Genomic DNA, 25,386 nt, shown 5'->3' with positions numbered 1-25,386 from the left:
AGGGAAGGTCTGTGATAGGATGGAAGGCGGAAGAGGTTAAGAGACATTAAGAGATATTCAAGGCGAGAGGAGATGGTAATGGGACAGGTTAAGAGACAAAGGATGGCTCTGGATGAAGTGTGAATTGCGCTGGCAGAGTGAAAGACAGCTGCCCTGTGGGAGAGAAGAAAAAAAGACACAGACAAAAAGTGTGGATAAAAAAATATATATATATGATAGGGGCCGAGGTTATGATCTGAAATTGTTGAACTCGATGTTGAGTCCAGGGGGCTGTAAAGTGCCTAATCGAAAGATGAGGTGCTGTTCCTCGAGATTACGCTGAGCTTCCGTGGAAGCCCAAAAATTGGGCGTTGGAGATAGCTTGGATGCTCTGGGGAATCACCTGGCATCCAATGACTGAAGGGTACTGGGATAGGAGCAGGATGGCACACCATTTCAGGGATCAAGGTGGTACATTGGTCCGGTCGAGGCCCGAACATAGGAAAAAAAAATTATATTAGGAAAGCGCATATTTACAGAGTGGAGGGCGGCCTTGGGGAGCAGGAATATGCAGGTTTGCTCTGAGTTCCTGATCGCACTCGCGCTGCTGCGGTGAGGTATTGGTGCGGACCATGCGTCGTCCTACAAGGCGAGAAAGGAAAGAGGAGGGAGAGTTGTTCGTGCCTCCTGGAGCCTGGCTCCGAGTGCCAATCGTGGAGGCCTGGAAAAATGCCGTCAGTCCACCCATCCCCTCAGTTGCCTTGGAGGCACCAGCAGAGCCACAGCGAGGGGGAGAAAAAAAATAGATTTTAATCCCCTTGCAGAGTTTCCAATGGGTGGGGTTAGCACCGTGCAATTGCGCGGGGCCCCGAGGGAATCCAGTGTAAGGACACCTACACAATGGGAATAGCTGATCCCTGATCCTTTTGTCAACTGTTGTTACATTGCCTATTGGAAACGTGCCCTTTCACGATCATAATTGTACGGATTTGACACCAGATTAAGTCAGCAGTTATTTAGTAGCAATGCCTAGCAAAATGCAGGAGTTCCTCCAAAATCGAACCTCTGCCCGGGGGGCCTTTGCAAGGCAAGCATCACTCATGAAAGTTACAGCCCCACTACTGGACGCTTACCTTTATTAAAGAGGCAACATCTTCAAAAAAAAAGGTTGGCAAACCTTTTTTTTAATCCTTTGCATACGAATTATTCTCTCGCATGAATTGTATTGGAACGCCTCATTGCACTGTGTGCAAGGGAGGTCGTGGTGGCGAAATGGAGTCAAGCCTTTACTTTCCTCCAACCAAAGTCCGACACGTGCTCACGAAGCTCGCTGCCCTTTGTAGATTGACACGGTAGCCTGTTGGTGGACAGATCCACCGGCAGAATGCTGCATGTGTGTGTGCGCAGTATCTTCCCAAGCATGGCCCAGTTTGCGTGGGGGATCACTGACAGCTTCATCCCGGTGAGCAGCGTGTTCCCTTGCACTATTGGCCGACCATTTTGTGAACTGATCACAATCGAGGAACGTGGCCGTGAATACTGTGATTTCCTGTCGTGCTCTGATGCACCAATGTCAGAGGAGAAGCTTGTTTTTTTTTAAAATTTCTTGAGAGCATTTAGGATCCCCTATTCCCCCCCGTTGGTCCTTCTGTTGGTCAAGTGGATAGCGGACTTGCTCCAAGTCCTCTGCTGCTACCACTTGAGAGCCCGTCATTACGAGGCGCATGGGAACAGCCTCTTCATTTGGTTTTCCCTCTCCGCCACAAGGAAGGGCCTGGCCTCCATTCAGCACCTCTTCACAGCAACTCCCCAGGGACAACGGAGGACCCAGCGCTAAAGCACAGTGACCAGCTAAATAATGGACAGCCCCAAAATACAGAAGATTTACCTAATGGGTCATCATAGCTATTACCCTCAGGAATATACAGTGTAAATGACTACGGTCTAGTTATTTTTCTCATGTAGCTGAACAGTTTAAGCTTCTGACCTGCACGTTATGATGCGCTCGGAGTCTCTATTTATAGAACAGGCCCCACAATGGCTCGTTCTTCCATGTATCTCCAAGTTCTTTCTTTTTTTCCTTTGGTAACATACGAAAATACGAGAATGATGGGCAGGAGCAGACTAAACACTCCCAGCCCCCACCCCCGCCTCCGGCAGCCACATAATCTCCCGGGAGAGGCTAAATAACTAGAGAAAAACCCCAAGCCCAATAAGGAAAAAAAAAATTTACTCTGGAGAATTCCTCTACGACCCCCCGCCCCCGTCCCCGCACCCCGCCCCCAGGTGATCAAAGTTGTGTTGCGCGCGCTCACCAAGGTGATGTCAGTGCTGGGAATAGGCCGCCTTCCCACCTTATCAATCCAGGGTCAACAGGGTCGATGCAAGAGAAAAGCTCACCCTGTCCCACCTCAATAAGCTGAGCCCAGTCTCAGGAGAGTGTCCTAAGATGGACCAATGCGGCACTTGGACTCCCCACACCAGCCTCTTGGACAACTGAGTGCCAATTTGAGCTGAACCAGTGGGACAGTTTTTGTGCTGTGGGGGGTAGGGTGGTTGGGGGTAAGTTTGCAGCCCTTGACAGAAAGAGAGAGAGAATAGACAAGTGACTTCCCATCAGCCCCTTGCTGAGGTCAAACCCAGAGTTGAAAGGGCAGCGTTGTAACCGGTTCTCCTTCACTTTTGGCATGCCTGTGTATTAGTTGCCGATATCACTCCTGAGCTTCTGACTGCCTTTGCCTTCGCAGGAAGTCCTCGAGCGCCAGCTTCCGCCATCCATTTCCCATCATCCTCCATTATCCAGCAGCCAAGCCCTTACTTTACCCACCCAACCATCCGTTACCACCACCACACCAGCCAAGACCCGCTGAAAGAGTTTGTCCAGCTGATCTGCTCCGACAGTTCCAGCCAGGCCACAGGACAGGTGGGATATCTAAACGTAAGGCTCCAGCTTTTACTCTGCTGCTTTCTACATCTGTTTTTTGCAATTTTGAAAAAAATAAATGCTTCTAGAAGTTAGTGATTGAGCGCTCAAAATGTGAAGTGTCTGCCCGTGGCTCAGTGGGCAGCACACTCGCCTCGGAGTCCGAAGGTTGTGCGTTCATAGTCTCCACTCCAGAGACTTGAGCACACAAAGCTAGGCTGACACCCCAGTGCAGTACTGAGGGAGTGCTGCACTGTCGGAGGTGCCGTCTTTCGGATGAGACGTTAAACCGAGGCCCCGTCTGCTCTCTCAGGTGGACGTAAAAGATCCCATGGCACTATTTCGCAGAAGAGCAGGGGAGTTCTCCCCGGTGTCCTGGGCCAATATTTATCCCTCAATCAACATCACTAAAAACAGATTATCTGGTCATTATCACATTGCTGTTTGTGGGAGCTTGCTGTGCGCAAATTGGCTGCTGCGTTTCCCACATTACAACAGTGACTACACTTCAAAAAGTACTTCATTGGTTGTAAAGCGCTTTGAGACATCCGGTGGTCGTGAAAGGCGCTATAGAAATGCAAGTCTTTCTTTCTTTCTATTTCTTCCTGCGCCAATTAAAGAGTGAGTTTCCCTCAGACCACGAGAAGGATTTATGAGTTGGTTCGATGCTGCGTTCTTAAATTTGTTTTCTGTTAGTCCCCACCCTCTCCGGTGGCTCAGTGGGTATGTGCACTACCCAGGGTGGTACGGAGTTGTATTTGGACGAGTGGAGGTCCCAGGTTCAATACTTGGTTTGGGTTGAACTAGCTGATCTTAGCTGTGGCTCATGCTTCAGTTGACTATGGGCATCTCTGGGCAGCTTGCCCCCCTTGTATCTAGGTTTGCCATCCCATGACCCCAGCTGGAAGGTGATTGTATGTCATAGAAATCATCGAAATTTACAGCACAGAAGGAGGCCATTCAGCCCATCGTGTCTGTGCCGGCCGAAAAAGAGCTATCGTAGCCTAATCCCACTTTCCAGCTCTTGGTCCGTAGCCCTGCAGGCTATGGCACTCCCAAGTGCATATCCAAGCAGTTTTTAAATGTGATGAGGGTTTCTGCCTCTACCACCCTTTCAGGCAGTGAGTTCCAGACCCCCACCACACTCTGGGTGAAAGAAGTTCTCCTCAACTTCCCTCTAATCCTTCTACCCATTACTTTAAATCTATGGCCCCTGGTTATTGACCTCTCTGCTAAGGGAAATAGGTCCTTCCTATCCACTCTATCTAGGCCCCTCATCATTTGATGCATAAATGTCACAGTTTACAGAGTCAGAGATTATGACCAAAATGGCTTGTAAATACATGGCGAGCGTTTGAGAACCCTCCACAGTATGGACCTGATTGTCTACATTTTAAACTGCAACTTGGGTGTAGGCTTTCCAAAATATTTCATGGGTCCCATTTTTTGATCCCTGGCCTGGAATTCATTTCTCTGATGGCAACAACGGGAAGGGCTGTAGGGAGTATTTTAACTGAACTCCATACTGTGGACATCCATTGAGTATAGAATTAAAAAAAAAAAATCATTTATAGGACGTGGGTGTCGCTGGCAAGACCAGCATTTATTGCCCATCCCTAATTGCCCTGTGGTGTGGTGAAGGTACTCCCGCAGTGCTACTGAGTACCTTGCTAGGCCATTTCAGACAGGCAGTTAAGAGTCAATCACATTGCTGTGGGGTCTGGAGTCACCTATCGGCCAGACCGGGTAAGGGCAGCAGATTTCCTTCCCTAAAGGACATTAGTGAACCAGATTGGTTTTTGCAACAATCCGGTAGTTTCATGGTCACCATTACTGATAGAAACATAGAAGATAGGTGCAGGAGTAGGCCATTCGGCCCCTCGAGTCTGCTCCGCCATTTAATGATATCATGGCTGACCATCCAAATTCAGTACCCTGTCCCTGCTTTCTCCCCATATCCCTTAGAAGTATATCTAACTCCTTCTTGAATATATTTAATGAATTGGCCTCAACTGCCTTGGGTGGTAGAGAATTCCACAGGTTCACCACTCTGGGTGAAGAAATTCCTCCTCATCTCAGTCCTAAATGGCTTAGCCCTTATCCTTTAGACTGTGACCCTGGTTCTGGACTCTAGATTATTTATTTAATTAAGTGAATTTAAATTCCCCAGCTGCCGTGGTGGGATTTGAACTCTTGTCTCTGGATTATTAGTCCAGTAACATAACCACGATGCTATCCTATCCCCAGGTTTTGATGTGATGCCCACACAACAGAATAGCCTGTCTGCCCACTCGCTGTCTCGGCCCACATGTGGTGAGTGGGCATTTGGGTGAGGTACAGAGGGTGCCAACGCAAGTCCGAGTCTTCAGGACAACGGCAAACAGAAAGGGGGAGCCCAGTGCCCCTCCTTCATTTGGTTGCCCGCCCTGCTGCGTTACATGTACCGTCCCGCATGGCCATAAGAAAGCTCCGGGGCACCTGACATCGGGCCAACAACCTGTGTGGTTCTACAACTGGCTACAAGGCAGCAAACATGGGTGGTCCAGTGGTGAACACCCGCCCGCCTGCTCCCATAGAGAGATAGGCCTGGACAATAGCAAAATACTGCGGATGCTGGAAATCTGAAATAACAACAGAAAATGCTGGAAACACTCAGCAGGCCAGGCAGCATCCGTGGAGAGAGAAACAGAGTTAACGTTTCAGGTCTGGGACCCTTCATCAGAACTGGAAAAAGCTGGAGATGTAACAGATATTAAGCAGGCGCAGAGACCGAGGTGTTGCAAATGGGAATGGCAAAATCATACTGCATGAAAAATGGGGACAGGGATTATTATCTGAAATTGTTCTCTCTCTGTCCTCGGCCTATTACATTGTTCCAATCCCTGAGCTTCCGGTTGCCTGTCACTTTAATTCTCCGCTCCACTCCCACTCTGATCTCTCTGTCCTCGGCCTCTTACACTGTTCCAATGAAGCTCAACGTAAGCTCGAGGAACAGCACCTCATCTTTCGATTAGGCACTTTACAGCCTTCCGGACTCAATATCGAGTTCAACAATTTCAGATAATAATCCCTGCCCCCATTTTTCATGCAGTATGATTTTGCCATTCCCATTTGCAACATTTTCACAGCATGTTCTTTCAATTCCTTCCTCCCCTCCTAACTCCCCCCCCCCCCCCACCCGCCGCCAACCCCCGTCTCTGCACCTGCTTAATATCTGTTACACCTCCAGCTTTTTCCAGTTCTGATGAAGGGTCCCAGACCCGAAACGTTAACTCTGTTTCTCTCTCCACGGATGCTGCCTGGCCTGCTGAGTGTTTCCAGCATTTTCTGGAGATTTGCCTGGATCTTGCTCGGGACACGCGTCCTCGATGGAATGATTGATCTCGACGACTCGCCGCGAGGGGAAGATTTCACCTGTGCTCTGTGTGTGGTGAACCAGTGCCTTATGGTTCTGTTACACACAGCGCACAGAGGAAATCTTTCCCCCGATGTAGGGAACTTCAGACTCTGAACCCAGCTGGCTGTAGATCAAGGTGTTACACGACCGACCTGGGCATAAAGCCTGGGTTAAAACAATGCCAAGCAGAAAATCCCGGCTCAGGAGTCAGGATCTGCCTTAACACCCTTGTTTATTTCTGCTGATTATTTTTAAAAATATCCATTTTTGTATAAATTGTGAATTTTTGATGACATCAGTGGCTTCTCCCAGTCCAACGCCCACTCACCATGACCCTGCCGGTGAGATACCTGCAGATGAAAGCCCCCTGGCCAAGAGGACTGAGATGAGGAGGAATTTCTTCACCCAGAGAGTGGTGAACCTGTGGAACTCTCTACCACAGAAGGCAGTAGAGGCCAATTCATTAAATATATTCAAGAAGGAGTTAGATATATTTCTTAAGGCTAAGGGGATCAAGGGATATGGGGAGAAAGCAGGGACAGGGTACTGAATTTGGATGATCAGCCATGATCACATTGAATGGCGGAGCAGGCTCGAGGGGCCGAATGGCCTACTCCTGCTCCTATCTTCTATGTTTCTATGTAATTCTAACCAGAAAGCCGGCACGAGTACAAAATAGAAAGTCCCCTTTTTGTGCCGATGTTAGCTGTTTCAGTGGTCTTAACAACAGGAAAAACATGACACAGGGTCAGGTCACTCCTGTGACTGCGTCATTATGCTGACACATTAATTCAGTTTTCTCATCATTTTAGCCTCAGCAACCCATCCCAGCTGCTTTATGAATTCAGAGGTAAACTCCCCTCTGCCTTTATCGCGATTCACGGGCGTCCCAGAGCTAGGTTTACTTCAGGCAAGTTCGCTGGCAAGAGACGTACCGACAATTGTGCTTGTACTCGCTGGAGTTTAGAAGAATGAGAGGGGATCTTATTGAAACTTATAAAAAATATTGAAACTTATAAAATTCTGACAGAACTGGACAGACTAGATGCAGGAAGGATGTTCCCGATGGCCGGGGAGTTCAGAACCAGGGGGTCACAGTCTAAGGATAAGGGGTAAGCCATTTAGGACAGAGATGAGGAGGAATTTCTTCATCCAGAGAGTGGTGAACCTGTGGAATTCTCTACCACACAAGGCAGTAGAGGCCAATTCATTAAATATATTCAAGAAGGAGTTAGATATATTTCTTAAGGCTAAAGGGATCAAGGGGTATGGGGAGAAAGCAGGGACAGGGTACTGAAATTGGATGATCAGCCATGATCGCATTGAATGGCGGAGCAGGCTCGAGGGGCCGAATGGCCTACTCCTGCTCCTATCTTCTATGTTTCTATGACAAGCTCCCTCCCAGAGATGCTTTTCACTGTCTTCTGGGAGCTGTGCGGCCCGAGCCTGCGGTTAGGATCAGATCAGCCATGATCTTATTGAATGGCGGAGCAGGCTCGAGGGGCTGATTGGCCTACTCCTGCTCCTATTTCTTATGTTCTTATGTTCTTATGTTGACTCCCCGGGCACAGTTTTCCCTGTCCTTCCTAAGCATTGATGACAAACTGCCCGACGTCCATGTGAGAGCTGCCCAGCCCCTGGCCGAGATAGGGAACTCGGTGGGGCTTTTGTTACGCACTCTCTCAATACCACTGCGTCGGTGCTTTTACACACTGGGCTCCCCTGAACTCTACAAATCACTCTGCAGCAATGTAGAAATGATCTACAGCCTGTTTAGCTATTTTGTTTCTTTAAAAGGGTCCTGACAGTGAGACTCACTCTTTAAAGCAGTTTTATTTGCTTAAGTGCTTTGTGGAAAGATCAATGCGCATTTCCCTTTTAAGACATCTCTGTTGTGTTGCTGTTGCTACCATTTTGTGAACAATATTAATTATTCCTTTACTTCCTGTTTGCAAGAAGCAAATTTGTTTGTAACCTTTTGTTTGAATTCTCTGCCGCAACAATATTGTGATAGTCTGGCCACTCCCACCAATCTTCTCTCCTCTTCTCTTGAAGCTGTTGACTCCTTGCTGGGAGCTGGTCACCCTTCAGTACCCTTGCCCAAGTGGCCATTATTTGAGCCGAGAGAGTGAGGGCCAGCAGGTTAATTGACTACGCAGGGGGCGGGGTGGTGAGGGGGTATCACAGCCAGCTCCAATGCAAACCTCACCCCAGTGTCCTTGCGGAATTCCAGCTGGGATCACTAATCAGCAATGAAAAACCTTGGTCGATTTTCCTACGAGGTCCCTGACGAGTCGCAGCACGGATTGGGGCTCAAACCTGGGGCCTTTCCGGCCTGAATGGCTCAGATGTGGGCTGTTAACCTATGTAAATAACATATGTAAATAATAACGCGAGTTCGAATCCCACCATGGCAATTTGAGAAATTAAATTGAGTTGAACAAAATCTGGCATCAGTAAAAAAAAAAAATTGACCGTGAAGCTATTAGATTGTTGTTCAAAAGCCAACTGGTTCACTAATGTCTTTTAGGGAAGGGATCTTGCCGTCCTTACCCGGTCTGGCCTACGTGTGACTCCAGTCCCCACACCAATGCGGTTGATTCTTAACTGTCCTCTGAAGTGACCCACAAGCCATTCAGTTGAACAGGGAGACTAGGGATTGGCAACACATGCCAGCCTTGCCAGAGACACCCATATCTTGAGAATGAGAAAAAAACAAATCAGATTGGTCACAACTAAGGGTGCTGTGGTGCCTCTCGGCTGCAGAAAGAGGTCTCAAGGCCCCTGTTACAGAGTGGGGCAAAAAGTGGACTTTGAGGATGAGGAGCGGAGGGGAAAAAAAATGAAACGGAGTTGGAAATGGGCCGTCGAAGGCAGGGAACTGAAGGGAGGCGGATGGAGTTGGGGAGAATGTTCCAGAGGACGGGAGGAATGGCTCCAAGACGGAGCAGGAGGAGCGGGCAGGCAAAGAGTGGACCGGTGTCAGAGGAACAGAAGCTTGTTGAGGTAGGAAGGACGAGGCCATGGAAGGATTTGAAAGTGAGGACAAGGATCTTAAAGTTAACTTGCTGGTGCACTGGGAGGCCAGTGGTGCTGACGAATGATGGTCGCCGGGGGGGCGTGGAGGAGGAGAGAACTTTGTGTGGGTGGGGGCACTTGCTGTGACATTTTGGATAAGTTCTGATCTCCGGAGGATGGAGGCGGGAGACTCAAACCTCAAGGTGATAACAGCATCAATTTCTATCAGTAAATTAATCAGCAATATTTCAATAAACTTCCAAATAATTAGCTTAGAATGATAACCTATTATTGATATTACAATGCCTACCAAGAAAGGCAGTTAACGGAGAAGAAATGGGCTCCTGCTAAACACACAGCTATTTTTTCCAAGACACTGCACTTTGGCGAGAAATTTTTATAAACTTCACATTAAAATAGTTAATTATTGTTGTGCCTGCCCTGTAATTATCCATTCAGCGATTCAGCATAACCAAGAATTAACAGTTTAAAGAAAAATAACTAAGAGCAAACACTTGCACTTAGGAGACCCAGTTAGGAGGTGTCAGGTATTTTAACTGGAGATGATTGGGTTCCCCTTGCTTAGCTGCAGGGGTATCACTCGCCCGACTGCCGTGGCGTTTTGACTTGGCTGGCTCCGTTCAAACTACACCATGGAGCTACACCAATCAGGAAGGTCCCAGGTCTGATTGCGTCGAGCTAGCTAATCTCACTTTGAGGAGCAACAGGGGGAATTTAGATTTGGTTTTAGCGGGACTAGGGGAAAAATCGACCAGCGCTCCCGCTCCTGACTGCTGCCCGGCGATCCTTGCCGGGGAAGTATGCTTGGTCAAGCTCGGCCCCCTGATGCTCATCGTGGAACGGTTCCAGCAAAGAAGCAGGCCCTTCGGCCCTCCAGGTCCCGTGCCCGGTGTTTTCCTCCACGTTAGACACGTGGGCTAACCCCGATCTCCTGCCTGCTTCCCCCATCCCCCCCTCCCCCAACACCCTTTGATACTTATGGCTGCGCAACCTGATGACATTTACGGTGCAGGCTCATACATGAAGAATGGAAGCTCTATAGGCAAGGCATGGGCAGGGCAGGGCAAAGGCCCCCTCTATCCCCCCACCCCACCCCCCTGATGTAAGAAAACTACTAGGCACTTGATCTAAGCGTTAAACAAAGCTTTAATCAACTGTTTTACAACATGGAGGTCTAGTTGTGTCCTTCACTAGTTCCTGTTAAGAATGTCCTGCGCAAGCTGGGCCCGTGCCCGAGTATTTATACTCTCCCTGGACAGCACCACCCGCAGGCCGCTCAGTATTATTTAATAAGTCTTTCTTTCATGAATGACTGATTCATGTCAGTACCCTTGCACGAATCAGCACCTTCTGCAGGGGATAGGAGGAAATCAGACTAAGCAAAGGACCCAGAAGACCTTATGTCACTCCCAACTCGATTATATGCTGGTCACTGTTAAGTGTGTAAAAAAAAGACTCATCGAAGACGAATACAACATTGTTTGGATTTTCTAGCTTTTCTGACCGATGTGCACATCAGGTCTGGGCAAGCTGACAATGTCTTCTGAGGAACCGAGGTCAACCCGATGTACAGACACTGCTAGTTACTCGATATATTGTAGAAAGGGTCTCAATAAACCCTCGGGTGTTTTTGACTTTGCGGACACACGTCCAAACCTTCTGAGGCGCCAATCACCGAGCAACTTACAGAATCTGTCGGGACTCTTGGGGAGAGCCCCATCTGCCGTTGTAGCAGGAAATTCAGGGAATATAATTACAACAAATGCTAAAAAAATTTGAGAGCTTCCACAATCAGCAAGTTCGTCAAACGCACGACTCTTGTAAATAGGGATGAGGTGATAATGCAATGGGACAGAATGATAAGGGCTTAATTCAGTGAGGTGCTATGCAATTGGGAGTTAATGGGAAAGGGTTTGATTCATTGGAATTCTATGCAATAGAATTGAATAAGAAGGGTTTGGTCCAACCAAATTCCATACAATGGGAGTGAATGGGAATTCTTTCGAATTCCATATATTGGGAGTGAATGGGAAGGGGTTTGGTCCATTGGAATCCATATATTAGGAGTGAATGGAAAGGAGTTTGGTCCATTGGAATCCATATATTGGGAGTGAATGGGAAGGAGTTTGGTCCATTAGAATCCATATATTAGGAGTGAATGGGAAGGAGTTTGGTCCATTAGAATTCCATATATTGGGAGTGAGTGGGAAGGAGTTTGGTCCATTAGAATTCCATATATTGGGAGTGAGTGGGAAGGAGTTTGGTCCATTGGAATCCATATATTAGGAGTGAATGGGAAGGAGTTTGGTCCATTAGAATTCCATATATTGGGAGTGAGTGGGAAGGAGTTTGGTCCATTAGAATTCCATATATTGGGAGTGAATGGGAAGGAGTTTGGTCCATTGGAATCCATATATTAGTAGTGAATGGGAAGGAGTTTGGTCCATTAGAATTCCATATATTGGGAGTGAATGGGAAGGAGTTTGGTCCATTAGAATTCCATATATTGGGAGTGAATGGGAAGGAGTTTGGTCCATTGGAATCCATATATTGGGAGTGAGTGGGAAGGAGTTTGGTCCATTAGAATCCATATATTGGGAGTGAATGGGAAGGAGTTTGGCCCATTGGAGTATACACAGTGAAAGTAAATGGAAGTTACACGGTTCATTTCAATTCTATGCAATAGAACTAAATGGGGAAGGGCATTCTGCTGAATGAGGGTGGACAGGGAGGTCCTGGTCTATGGGAATTCTATACAATGGATAGAACAAGAAGTGGTTTAGCACATTGAAATTTACACTTAGGTCAGGGTTGCATTTAAATGGGATTAATTGCATTACAGATCTGGCCATGAGCTACCCTCAGCAATGAGCACTATTAGAACTTGTCACTACCATGACACAACTGCTGGCTCAGTACATCTGGTCCAAACCTGCTGCAAGGAGATGGCAATATTACACCATTTACTTTTTAAAAGATCATACAGTCAGAAAGAGGCCATTCAGCCCATCGTGCTTGTGCTGGCTCTTTGAACGAGCTGTCCAATTAGTCTCACTCCCCCTGCTCTTCCCCCATAGCCCTGTAAATTTTTCCTTTTCAAGTATATATCCAATTCCCCTTTGAAAGTTATTATTGAATCTGTTTCCATCCACCCTTTCAGGCAGTGCATTCCAGATCACAACAACTCGCTGCGTTAAAAAAAATTCTCCTCATCTCCACCCTGGTTCTTTTGCCAATTATCTTAACTCTGTGCCCTCTGGTTACTGACCCTCCTGCCAGTGGAAACAGTTTCTCCACTAAATATTTAGTTTACACAATAGAGAAAAAAAAGATAATCCACGTTAATTCAGAGGGCAATCACAGGGCGCTCTTCTTCCTCTCCCTTGGTTTATGATGTTATTTGAACCTCTTGGTTGAATTTCAGCCATGTTTCCAGGCATCTTAACTGTACGGATTAAACTCTAGCTAGGACACACTTAAACAGGGAGTCTCACCATCAGCGCTACTCTAAAAACGATGAAGAACATGACATCTCACCCGTTTACCAAAAAGAGGCAGCGCATGGGTTAACAGGTCTGAGTAAAATTCCCTTGGCCAACATTTTAATGGACTCATTAACCTATCTTTAATAAATGGGTTAACATCTGCAATAAAAAAAACACCCAAAGGAATTCAATGCAAACATCAGACGACCCGGAGAAATTAAGCCTCAAAGTCACCATTCCCATTTTCACTCAAATTGAATTTTCCAGAAAATTTATTGACGGGGGAGTTTCACCCCCAGCTCCCCAAAGAATTGCAAGCAATTAGTTTTAGCTTAAATCTGCAATACATTAAAAATCTTACGTCAGCATTAGCTTCATGTCAACTTTGGGTCATTATCATTTCCAATGTCTATATTTATAATTATACCACCCCCCCACTCCCCCACTGGAGTCGCTGCAGCACCACCACTGGTAGGAGGGTGGAATTACAGTGTGACAAGTTGACATAGGCAGTTACCATCATAAATGTGGATATAGGCATTTACGAATGGAAAAATCAAAATAAGGACAGAGGCCTAGAAATTCGGTAGGCTTAGCGCCGCTTTTGAGGCGCTAGAGGGCCTAGCGCCGGAGTTATGGCCAGTTTGGAAATTGAGTGGGTCCCTAAATCGGCGTTAGGCCGTTAGCGCTGCGCCGGCACCGATGACGTCATCGGTGTGCGCAGCGTCCTGGTTGCCATGGTAACCCGCCCGAACTCCGAAATTGACTTGCGGCCGCCTCGCCCGTGGCAGCCGCAAGCAACGTTCTGGCAGAGGTGCCTTACTGGACTTTGCGCCGGCGCATTTAAGGCCCCGCGGCGGCCGGCCGCTTTCCCGCCGGCCGCCTGGCCGCAGCTCCCTCCCCGGACTTCTCCCCCCCCCCCCCCCCCGGGACAGATGCAAGCCCGGCACTTGTCCGAGGTGCCGGGCTCATTTTTACAATGATTTTCGCGGGCCGCGGCCGGGTGCAGGCAGCTCCTCCTTAAGGGAAGGAGGAGGCCTGCACTTCCCGAACCTGCTGCACCGCAGCAGGCGCCGCAGCGCCGGAATAGCGCCGCAATTCAGCGCGTAGCGCCAGTTTTCAGGCGCAAACAGCTTTCAGCAGCGCCGGCAGCCGTTTGGGCGCAGAACTAGTGAATTTTTGGCCCGCCCAGCGCGACTTAGCTCCGGCACTAACTTCCGGCGCTAAAGCCGTCGCTGCGCCAAAACCCAATTTCTAGGCCAGAGTGTTTGACTTGAAAATGGAGACTGAATTATGTTTGCATGGCCCAGTCCAATTATCCCCTGACCTTTACCCCCTGCTCACCTGAAGGCTACACTTCATCTTGACTCCCTGTGTACAACCCCATGCGAGATCAACTAGCATGTGTGTCTCAGCAGTGAGCATTGTTGAAATGATTGGAGGCGTTACTGAAATGCGTAGTATGAGGGGGTTGAATTAACACGCAGTTCAAACCAAACTGTTGCTGCACTGGCCTAAGGTTGTGGGCCTGCCCACATTGACGTGAATCTCGCTTTGTCACATCATCGGATGAGGTCATAACTCCGGGGCAGGTACCCCGAGTGCGTCACCAGAGGTCACCATTTGAAACACCCTGCTATAATACACCACCAGCCATATTCCAATTGACATTGTTGCAATGAATCTTTCACGTTGCATCAGTGCAAAACTGTGGTACACCTAGGTGGAGAAATCTCTGATCTGAAAACGCTTCTAACTTTTTTATGTAGTCTGAGACCATCTGGAGGAGATGGCTTCACCAACTCACCAGTGACAGTATAACCACAGCCACTGTCAAAACAGGAACGGTAGCAGAGTGGTTATGTTACTAGACTAGTAATCCAAGCAGCCTAGACCTCATGATCCAAGGAACAAGAGTTCACATCTCACCACAGCAGCTGGGAAAACTTTAAATTCAATTAAATAAATCTGGAAGGGGAAAAGCTAGTATCAGTCAGTGGTGACCATGTAACTACCAGATTTTTGTAAAAACCCATCTGGTTCACTAATGTCCTTTTAGGGAAGGAAATCTACCATCCTTACCCGGTCTGGCCGTTATGTGACTCCAAACCCCACAGCAATGTGGTGTTGATTCTTAATTGGCCACTTGGTTGTCAAGAAGGTGGCTCACCATCACCACCTCAAGGCCAGCGATGCCCACATCCTGTAACTGAAGTTAAGAAAAAAGCAAGCTTCTAGGTGGCTTATTGAACTGCCCCGGGAATGATTAAAATTCCACTTGTTATTTTTTTTTTTGCATTACAAGGAGCCGATTATCCCATCTATGAACGTAAAAAAAATGTGACTGGCATTCGGGACACCAACGGGCAGGGGTTTAAGCTGGCGTGCTGTGCCCGACCAGAGAGCAGTTGAGATTTGACAGTACAGGTAGACTATCCTTTATCCGAACTTCCGAAAACCTCTAAAAACCGAAAGTTTTTTTGTTCAGCGTAAGTCATGCGCACGACATGACCAGAGTGGCGCACGACTTACGCTGAGCAGGGCAGAGGGTCACAGAGTTCCCTCCTGGGTAGGAGATTGCAGGCCGAGCCAGGCAGTGTGAAGGAGGTACCGGGAGAGTGAACCCAACAATACAGCGGCCCGTCCGATAGCTGCAGTGACCCGTCCGATATTCTTTTCTCCCCCCGACCCGACCCGAACCGAACCACGGCCCGTCCGATATTCTTTTCTCCCGACCCGACCCGAACCGCGGCCCGTCCGATATTCTTTTCTCTCCCCCGGACCCCCCCCACCACCGACCCCCGACCCCCCCCCTCGACCCCCCGGACCCCCCCCCCACCGACCCCGACCGCCCCCCCCTCCCCCCCCCCCCCCCGGACCGCGGCCCGTCCGATATTCTTTTCTCCGCCCCCACGCGACCCCCGACCTGATTTGCGGGCCAGCTTAGTAGGAGTCAGCCGATATCTGGCTTTCCAGAGAAGCAGGAAGGGGAATGAGACACGGAAGAGTCGCAAGAGGTAGCCTGAACTTTTACAATTTATATTAAATACAAATTTCCCAGTCTTATAATAATACCTTCTGACATCCGAAAAATTCCGAAAACCGAAACTCAGCTGGTCCCAAGGCTTTCGGATAAGGGATAGTGTACCTGTATAACTAGGTGCTGCTGGCTTGCACCAGTCTCCAAACCATAACCAAGGGTGCAACAGGGCCCGAAGTCTGTGAGCCCAACAATCGACAGCATTACTATCACACTTTACACACACCAATGGCTAAACTGGCACCAGAATACGCGCTTGTCACTAATTGACTGGCAACTAGCTTTAATACTTTGATGCCTAAATATGGAAATCTTGCAGAATGGAATACTCTCCACTTGCAAAGCTTCTAGCTCCACAATGGTAATCAAAGGGAATCCCCCACCATCAATATCCTGGGGGTCACCATTGACCAGAAACTTAACTGGACCAGCCACATAAATACTGTGGCAACAAGAGCAGGTCAGAGGCTGGGTATTCTGTGGCGAGTGTCTCACCTCCTGACTCCCCAAAGCCTATCCACCATCTACAAGGCACAAGTAAGGAGTGTGTCGGAATACTCTCCACTTGCCTGGATGAGTGCAGCTCCAACAACACTCAAGAAACTCGTCACCATCCAGGGCAAAGCAGCCCGCTTGATCGGCACCCCCTCCACCACCTTAAACATTCACTCCCTCCACCACCAGTGTACCGTGGCTGCAGTGTGCACCATCTACAAGATGCACTGCAGCAACTCGCCAAGGCTTCTTCGGCAGCACCTCCCAAACGCATGATCTCTTCCACCTAGAAGGACAATGGCAGCAGGCACATGGGAACACCACCACCTCCAAGTTCCCCTCCAAGTCGCACACCATCCTGACTTGGAAGTATATCGCCATTCCTTCATTGTCGCTGGGTCAAAATCCTGGAACTCCCTCCCTAACAGCACTGTGGGAGCACCTTCACCACACGGACTGCAGCGGTTCAAGAAGGCGGCTCACCACCACCTTCTCAAGGGCAATTAGGGATGGGCAATAAATGCTGGCCTTGCCAGCGACGCCCACATCCCATAAAACAAATTTTTAAAAAAGAATGATGTCCATGGAAATAATTATTTGTTTACTATGTACTCCAACCAAAGGTTTAGTTGAATTGAACACATCCAGGCAGTAGTTCTCTACCCAAAAGGGCTGTGGATGCTCACTTGTTGAGTGTATTCAAGACTGAGATCGATAGATTTTTGGATACTAAGGGAATTAAGGGATACGGGGATAGGGCAGGAAGGTGGAGCTGAGGTAGAAGATCAGTCACTGAATGGCGGAGCAGGCTCGAGGGGCCGTATGGCCTACTCCAGCATCTATTTCTTCTGTTCTTACGGTAGCAGTCAGTGACCCAGCTCCTTCATTCGGCTTTGCAGGTTACAATTATTCGAGAAAACAACAGGCGTCGTTGTTGTGAAGCCCCGCAAGGCGATGACATGCTGTTTCCCTCAGAGTTACTCCAAGCTAACCCCAAGCTTTCCCCTTGGTTCCAGAGGTCAGAAAATTTCCAAATGAGGCGCTAACGCAAGGTCCATCGAACATTTATCGATAGATAGGCATCAAAATATTAGCCATCATAAACCAGTCGACAGACGCACGCTGATAAATTCCACTGTTGCCAGGGGAGTCACTAACACCGTTTTGCACGGGCCATCAATAACAACAACTTGTATTTATATAGCGCCTTTAACATAGTAAAACATCCCAAGGCGCTGCACAGGAGTATTTTAAGACAAAAAATTTGACGCCAAGCCACATAAGGATAAATTAGGGTAGGTGACCAAAAGCTTGGTCAAAGAGGTAGGTTTTAAGGAGCATCTTAAAGGAAGAGCGAGAGGTAGAGAGGCGGAGAGGTTTAGGCAGGGAATTCCAGAGCTTAGGGCCTCGGCAACAGAAGGCACGGCCACCAAAGGTTGAGCGATTATAATCAGGGATGCTCAAGAGGGCAAAATTAGAGGAGCGTAGATATCTCGGGGGGTTGCGGGGCTGGAGGAGATTACAGAAATCGGGAGGGGCGAGGCCATGGAGGGATTTGAAAACAAGGATGAGAATTTTTGAAATCGAGGCGCTGCTTAACCGGGAGCCAATGTAGGTCAGCGAGCACAGGGGTGATGGGCGAATGGGACTTGGTGCGAGTTAGGACACGGGCAGCCGAGTTTTGGATGACCTCAAGTTTACGTAGGGTGGAGTATGGGAGGCCAGCCAGGAGTGCGTTGGAATAGTCAAGTCTAGAGATAACAACGGCATGGGTGAGGGTTTCAGCAGCGGATGAGCTGAGGCAGGGGCGGAGAAGGGCGATGTTACGGAGGTGGAAGTAGGCGGTCTTAGTTATGCTGCGGAACAAATGCAGGTCGGAAGCTCATTTCAGGGTCAAATATGACACCAAGGTTGCGAACAGCGTGGTTCGGAATCAGACAGAAGTTAGGGAGAGGGGATGGAGTCGGTGGCTAGGGAATATGGCCAAAGAGTAGTCCGAGTCTTTGCCTGATAAACATGGCAGATAATTGAGGAAATAAACTCAATCGCCTTTTAGACTGCGAACAGTTAATGGAGCACCTCAAAAATCCGTAAACACAACTTTTTTTTTTAATGGATTAAAATGTAAAAAAATATTAAAAATAAATAACTCCACTGTGACAGGGATTTTTTTTTCTCTCCCAGCCGGCCACAGGAAGTGCTAGAAACATAAACTTCCTGTCAACCACAAGTCAGTCACGCCAGGCAACAAACACCATTCATTTTCTCCTCCACAGAAGTTGGCTTTGTAACACGTTCACTTTCCGATACAAGAGCACCATTTTGTGTTGAGAGCTTCCTTGTGTAATGCTCTGTTTTAGCCTGCCGAGCCATGTTGGGTCGTGCAGTGCGCAAGTTGTCTGTCTGTAGGTAGCTGTCCTCCACTGGCAATAATATTAACGAACATTACAAGAGGGCGCTAATGTGCGAGAACACTTAGAGATCTTTTTTTTTGTTGTTGTTCCAGCACGCACGTGCGTGCAGCCGTGCTTTGTATTTTTTGAGGAAAGGTAGTCCCCGATAATATCCGCTCGGAATAAAGCACAGCCGGCGGTGAATTCCCGTTGAGGGACCTGGATGGGTGTCAGTGAACGGCCACATTAGAATGAGGCGTTAAGATGATATCGTAAGCCATGCTTACGCTAGTTCAACCCAGGGATTGGATTACTGTTTGCGGTAACTTTACCGGCAGTGACCCTGAATTTGTGGGGAGGAGGCTGAATTTAACGATTTTATTTTTAATATGCTGGTTTCCCCCCTCCCACCCCGCAGCTTTCCCCCCCCCCCCTCCGATGGATCTCTCCTCATACGTCATTCCTGCCATCCTGTCATCCTGACACCGCGTGCTCCATCTCCAGGGCCACCCAAAGGCTTGTGGTGGGGTGTGAGTCAGACTGCCTTCCGGAATCTCAGTGCAGGTTTTGAATGCGGGGGGCGGGGTTGGGAAGCCATTGCAACCAGGCCCAAACCTGCCCTCCTACGGTGCCCACACCTGATAGCGATGGGGGGGGGGGATGGGAGCCTCGACTGAGACTTTTCTCCCTCTTTCAGACCCAGGGGCATCCCAACCGCACCCCTGACAGGGGACCAGCTGATTCAAGGCTGACTGGGAACGGAACAGGCGACCTTACTGCTCCGCCTGCCTCAGATTGACTATTTTTTTTTTAGCGTGAACAATCTTTTCTTCAATGCCATGTTGACGCAAGCTGATATTCTTTGGCCTGGTGGGCTTCTGAGCAAAAAGTAGGCTATAGGTCTGTTCACAACATTCTTTTGAACTGTGTAAGCAGGTTATTCTGAACCGTGAGCTCAGACGAATTGACTGTACACTAGGGGGATACAGTAGGCCCCAAGTTGAAACGAGGCCAAGCAGCTCTTCAAATAATGCAGCCACATGTGAATGGAACATAGGAGCAGGAGGAGGCCATTCAGCCCCTCGAGCCTGTTCCACCATTCAATCAGATCACGGCTGATCTGTATCTTAACATCTACCCGCCTTGGTTCCGTAACCCTTGATACCGGTGGCATAGTGGTTAGCACTGTTGCCTCACAGCGCCAGGGACCCGGGTTCGAATCCGGCCTCGGGTGACTGTCTGTGTGGAGTTTGCACATTCTCCCCGTGTTTGCGTGGGTTTCCTCCGGGTGCTCCGGTTTCCTCCCACAATCCAAAGATGTGCGGGTTAGGTTGATTGGCTATGATAAAATTGACCCTTAGTGCTAGGGGGATTAAATACGTGGGGTTACGGGGATAGGGTGGGATATGTGTCGGTGCAGGCTTGATTGGCGAAATGGCCTCTATCTGCACTGTGGGGTTTCTGTGAATTCTGTGAACCGCACCCCAAAACTAACAATGGACCCTCTTCCGATCGGAGCGACTGTTGAACCTGCGCCTGCCCCATTCCCTGTTATTTTTGTTAATACACACACATGACGGAAAAAAGAGGATGCTTAATTAATTGTGTGCAGTTTTGGTCGTCTTATCTGAGGAAGGATGTTCTTGCCATGGAGGGAGTTCAGCGAAGGTTCACCAGGCTGATACCTGGGATGGCAGGAATGACGTATGAGGAGAGATTGGGTCGATTGGGCTTATACTCGCTGGAGTTTAGAAGAATGAGAGGGGTTCTCATTGAAACTTATAAAATTCTGACAGGACTGGACAGACTAGATGCAGGAAGGATGTTCCCGATGGCGGGGGAGTCCAGAACCAGGGGTCACAGTCTAAGGATAAGGGGTAAGCCATTTAGGACAGAGATGAGGAATTTCTTCACCCAGAGAGTGGTGAACCTGTGGAATTCTCTACCACAGAAGGCAGCAGAGGCCAATTCATTAAATATATTCAAGAAGGAGTTAGATATATTTCTTAAGGCTAAAGGGATCAAGGGATATGGGGAGAAGGCAGGGACAGGGTACTGAATTTGGATGATCAGCCATGATCGCATTGAATGGCGGAGCAGGCTTGAGGGGCCAAATGGCCTACTCCTGCTCCTATCTTCTATGTTTCTATGTTTCTAATTGGTGGCAGGAGGGTCGGTAACCAGAGGACACAGATTTAAGGTAATTGGCAAAAGAACCAGGGGCGACATGGGGGGAAAAAGTTGTTACGCAGCGAGTTGTTGTGATCGGGAACGCGCTGCCTGAAAGGGGCGGTGGAAGCAGATTCAATAGTAACTTTCAAAAAGGGGAATTGGATAAATACTTGAAGGGGTAAAATTTGCAGGGCTGTGGGGAAAGAACAGGTGGGAGTGGGACTAATTGGAGAGCTCTACCAAAGACCTGTGCACTAGGGGGATATAGTAGGCCCCAAGCTGAAACGAGGCCAAGCAGCTCTTCGTATAATGCAGCCACATGTGAATGGAACATAGGAACAGGAGGAGGCCATTCAGCCCCTCGTACAATGGGACGAATGGCCTCCTTCCGTGCTGTATCGTTCTACGATTCTATAACAAAGGCTCAAAAACAGTCGACCCAGTCAGCTTCTGTTGGAGACAGGTTGATGTTGCGGGTAGTGGCTCCATGAAGTGTTAATCTGCTTTTTCCATGGACGCTAAAGAACTAGGCTGTGCATTTCTGCCGCTTCCTGTTTCCTTTCATTCAGTGATTACAAGGAAATCTATGCCTTCTAATCCAAGAGAATCGTGCAGGCCGGGGTGCGAGAACACAACGAGGGAGATGAAACCGCTCCCGCACCCATTAACTTTCCGACGAGCGGGGGAATTTAGCAAGCGTGCCTGGTTCCACACTGTGTATCCCTTTAGACACAAGGGCCTGGATTTTAAAAAATCCTGTTCTGGGTAATCAATGGGAATTGGGCGGGCATTGTTCAGGAGTTGTTGGCATGGTGTCTAAGGGTCAAAGGTGAAAGAGCTCCGGCACAAATTGAGCGCGATTGAGATCAATATATTTCTTTCCCTTTCTACGCCCTGGTGGGAGTAGGCTGGCTTGGGGGGGTGGGATACCCACACACACTCAGAACCGGGCCGCAATATTGTCGTGGCACCTAATGGTTGGTCAGATATCTGGCAAGGGTCCCACTGTGTTCTACTATATTGAACTATGTGTCTTTGTTTGTTTGTTTGTTTGTTCGCTTTTATTCCATGTTCGCAGCCAAACGGCGGCAGCCAGGGCAAGGTCGCGGGGTCATTTCTGCTGCCGCCACCGCCCCCCATGGCTAGGCCAGTCCCCCTTCCAATGTCTGACACAAAATCAACGAGCGCGTCCCCAGAGGGAGGAGCCACGTCACCCACATCACCCTGTAAGTGAAGGAGGACCCTCCTCTTTGTGTGTGTGTGTGTGTGTGTCTTTGTTTATTTTGTTCTAATAATGTGACCCTTCTCGCACACCTCTTACACCAGGCCTAACCCCTGGCTGCGTTGCCGGCATTTTTCCTAAACCAAACCTAACCTAAACTAGGGCCGTATTCCCTGGAATTTAGAAGGTCAATGGATGATTTGATTGAGGTTTTCAAGGTATTAAGGGAAACAGATAGGGTAGATAGAGAGAAACTATTTCCGCTGGTTGGGGAGTCTAGGACTAGGGGGCACAGTCTAAAAATTAGAGCCAGACCTTTCAGGAGTGAAATTAGGAAACACTTCTACACACACAGGGTGATAGAAGTTGGGAACTCTCTCCCGCAAGCGTGAGTGGATGCTGGATCAATTGTTAATTTTAAATCTGAGATTGATAGATTTTTGTTAACCAAAGAGTATTCGGGGATATGGGGCAGGTCACAGATCAGCCATGATCTCATTGAATGGCGGAACAGGCTCGAGGGGCTGAATGGCCTCCTCCTGGTCCAATGTTCCTCCGTCCAATTTAACTGGCGGACAACAAAATCACTTGGTATTTTACGGGGGCGGGGGAGAGAGAGAACCGCAAACAAAGAGAAAAAAATACAGTTCTGGTGCGACCCAAACACTGCTCCCCAGCAGTAAGTTGTCACTAAGAGCTTCTTTTTCCCACAAGGTTGGGGGGGGGGAATAAAAGCAGCGGGCAGGAAGTTTGCAAACAATAAAGACGCCATGCTGCCCCACAGAATTCTTTGCTGCAACAGCAATCTTTTTGCTGTCTTATTTAGGTCCGGATCGCATGTTTTTATTTTCCGGTGTGAATGGTTTTCTTTTCGTCTCGGAAGCCATATCGAGGTGTGCGGAAGTGTGCTAGTGAAGCTTGTGCCTCGGAGCCAAAAAGAACCCGTTACAACAAGTTGTTAGCTCACTTTAAAAGGAATGAAGAAGTGTCAGGGAATGACACATTTCTGCGAGGAATTGTCCGCCTCGCAGAGGCCGTATTTTAAACCAGCAGGTAGCCTCTCAAAGCCCTCCAGAAATACGTTTCAAAAATGCCGTCTATAGCTGGTGTTTTTCCACGTATAAGGCCAAATATTTACTGTTGACGCTGCCGGCGGGCAAATGCTCAACGCACTTTTACCTCATTCCCCTGGTCACTATTTCAATGGCGGAGCTTCCTCGAATCCTATAACTTCACAGCACAGTGGGAGGCCGTTCGGCCCATCATGCCCGTGCTGGCTCTCTGACAGTGCCAACTGCTCAGTCCCTTTCCCCACAGCCTTTTCCTTCTTCTTTTCTAAACATGTATCCGCTCCCCTTTTAAAAACCTATTATGGATTCTGCTCCCTCTCCTCTTTCATGTCCGAACGACCCTCGGCCTGGGGGAGAAAAAAAAAGAAATTTCTCCTAACCTTTCCTTATGCCGGTCTTCTTAAGCTTAGACCCTCCAGTTGCTGACTCACCGGCCAGCGAAAATAGCTTGTCTCGATTTATCTCAGCACAATTTGTATAAATTAATTGGGTTAGTGCCTCAGTTAATGTATCAGACATGAGGAATACCAGTTGAAAATACTCATTGTCCACTAAAATCCCCAGCAGTCATTTCTAGCCTATGGTTAGGAGTGACAGTAAAAGCGTTTGGTTTCCGTCAGGACTGTTTTAAGTGGTACTCACATGAGGTTATCTTAAAGTTCAAACATTTGGGGTACGGTAGTATAGTGGTTATGTTACTGAACTAGTAATCCAGCGAGCTGGACTAATGATCCAGAGACACGAGTTCACAAGCCCACCAGGACAGCTGGGGAATTTAAATTCAGTTAATTAAATAAATCTGGAATAAAAAAAAAATCTAGTATCAGTAATTGATGACCACGAAACTACCAGATTGTCGGAATAAACCCATCTGGTTCACTAATGTCCTTTAGGGAAGAAAATCTGCTGCCCTTACCCGGTCTGGCCGATATGTGACTCCAGACCCACAGCAATGTGGTTGACTCTTAACTGCCCTCTGCAGTTCAAGAAGGCGGCTCACCACCATCTTCTCGAGGGCAATAACTGGTGGCCTTGCCAGCAATGCCCACCTCCCGTGAATGAATAAAATAAAACAATTTGGCCATCCAAGTAGAGAGGAATATTTTTTGACCAACTCCGTTTCCATTTGGGGTTAAAGCCTGTGTCAGACAAAGCTCTCAGAGGAGTTTAGTACATTAAGCGGGTGAAATGTTTGCAGGGGAACTGGGCTGGTTGGAAAATATATCCTTGTAAAAGCTGAAGTAAGGGACTTTTTTCAACATGGGAACCTGGTCAATGAGTGTCAACTGTGACAGGCACCACAGCCAAGTCCAATCCTGCCTTGACACACTAGCAGTTTGGAGCAAGGATCTTGGCCTATTTGATCTCCCACTACCTCCGCTATCACTAAGGCGAGTTGTGGCTCTCCCACTACCTGAGATCAGCTAATGCAGCACAGGCCAGCAATGGAACCATCTAAACAGCCCTCAGTCAGCGTAACCCTGGACCTGTCTTGTTGGACCCTCCCAGCCCCAAGTTTCTAGCAACAAGATTTGACTCTATGCTTGTCTTCTTGTCTTCCTACAGTGCTGAAGTGTGATGACTTTAAGATATTTCATTGCCTGGTTCTTAAGGTGAATCAAAAATGCCAAGCTGGTTAAGAACATAAGAAATAAGAGCAGGAGTAGGCCATATGGCCCCTCGAGCCTGCTCCACCGTTCAATAAGATCATGGCTGATCTTCTACCTCAACTCCACTTTCCCGCCCTATCCACATATCCCTTGATTCGCTTAGAGTCCAAAAATCTATCGATCTCAACCTTGAAAATACTCAGCGACTGAGCATTCACAGCCCTCTGGGGTAGAGAATTCCAAAGATTCACCACCCTCTGAGTGAAGAAATTTCTCCTCATCTCAGGCCAAAATGGCTGACCCCTTAACCTGAGACTGTGACCCCTGGTTCTAGACTCTCCAGCCAGGGGGAAACAACCTCTCAGCAGCTACCCTGTCAATCCCCCTCAGAATTTTATAGATTTTAATGAGATCACCTCTCATTTTTCTAAACTCCAGAGAGTCCAGACCCATTCTACTCAATCTCCCCTCATAGGACAATGCCCTCATCCCAGGAATCTGTCTAGCCAACTTTAATTGCATTGCTGGAGGTGTTGAGGTAATTCTTTGGCTGCAATGGGG

At 48.3% G+C, this 25,386-nt stretch overlaps 1 protein-coding gene across 8 annotated transcripts in view; it reads left to right on the top strand.

The window, feature by feature from the left end:
• The window catches only part of nfixb (nuclear factor I/Xb), a 609,152-nt gene that overhangs the window by 523,677 nt on the left and 60,089 nt on the right, over positions 1 to 25,386 (top strand). For 5 of the 8 annotated variants that reach the window (XM_085971683.1, XM_085971682.1, XM_085971684.1 and 2 more), the window contains 2 exons: positions 2,727 to 2,917; positions 22,002 to 22,149. In XM_085971683.1, the coding sequence (XP_085827809.1) occupies positions 2,727 to 2,917; positions 22,002 to 22,149 (339 nt within the window). The remainder of the gene's footprint in view (positions 1 to 2,726; positions 2,918 to 22,001; positions 22,150 to 25,386) is intronic. The other 3 variants (XM_085971690.1, XM_085971689.1, XM_085971686.1) reach the window with 2 other exon arrangements.

The sequence above is a fragment of the Somniosus microcephalus genome, chromosome 31 (assembly GCF_052327205.1).
Source record: "Somniosus microcephalus isolate GS21.2 chromosome 31, FLI_Smic_1.0, whole genome shotgun sequence".
Lineage (NCBI taxonomy): Eukaryota > Metazoa > Chordata > Chondrichthyes > Squaliformes > Somniosidae > Somniosus > Somniosus microcephalus.
Note: the sequence above shows the minus strand (reverse complement) of the source record. Positions and strands in the feature narration are given on the sequence as shown.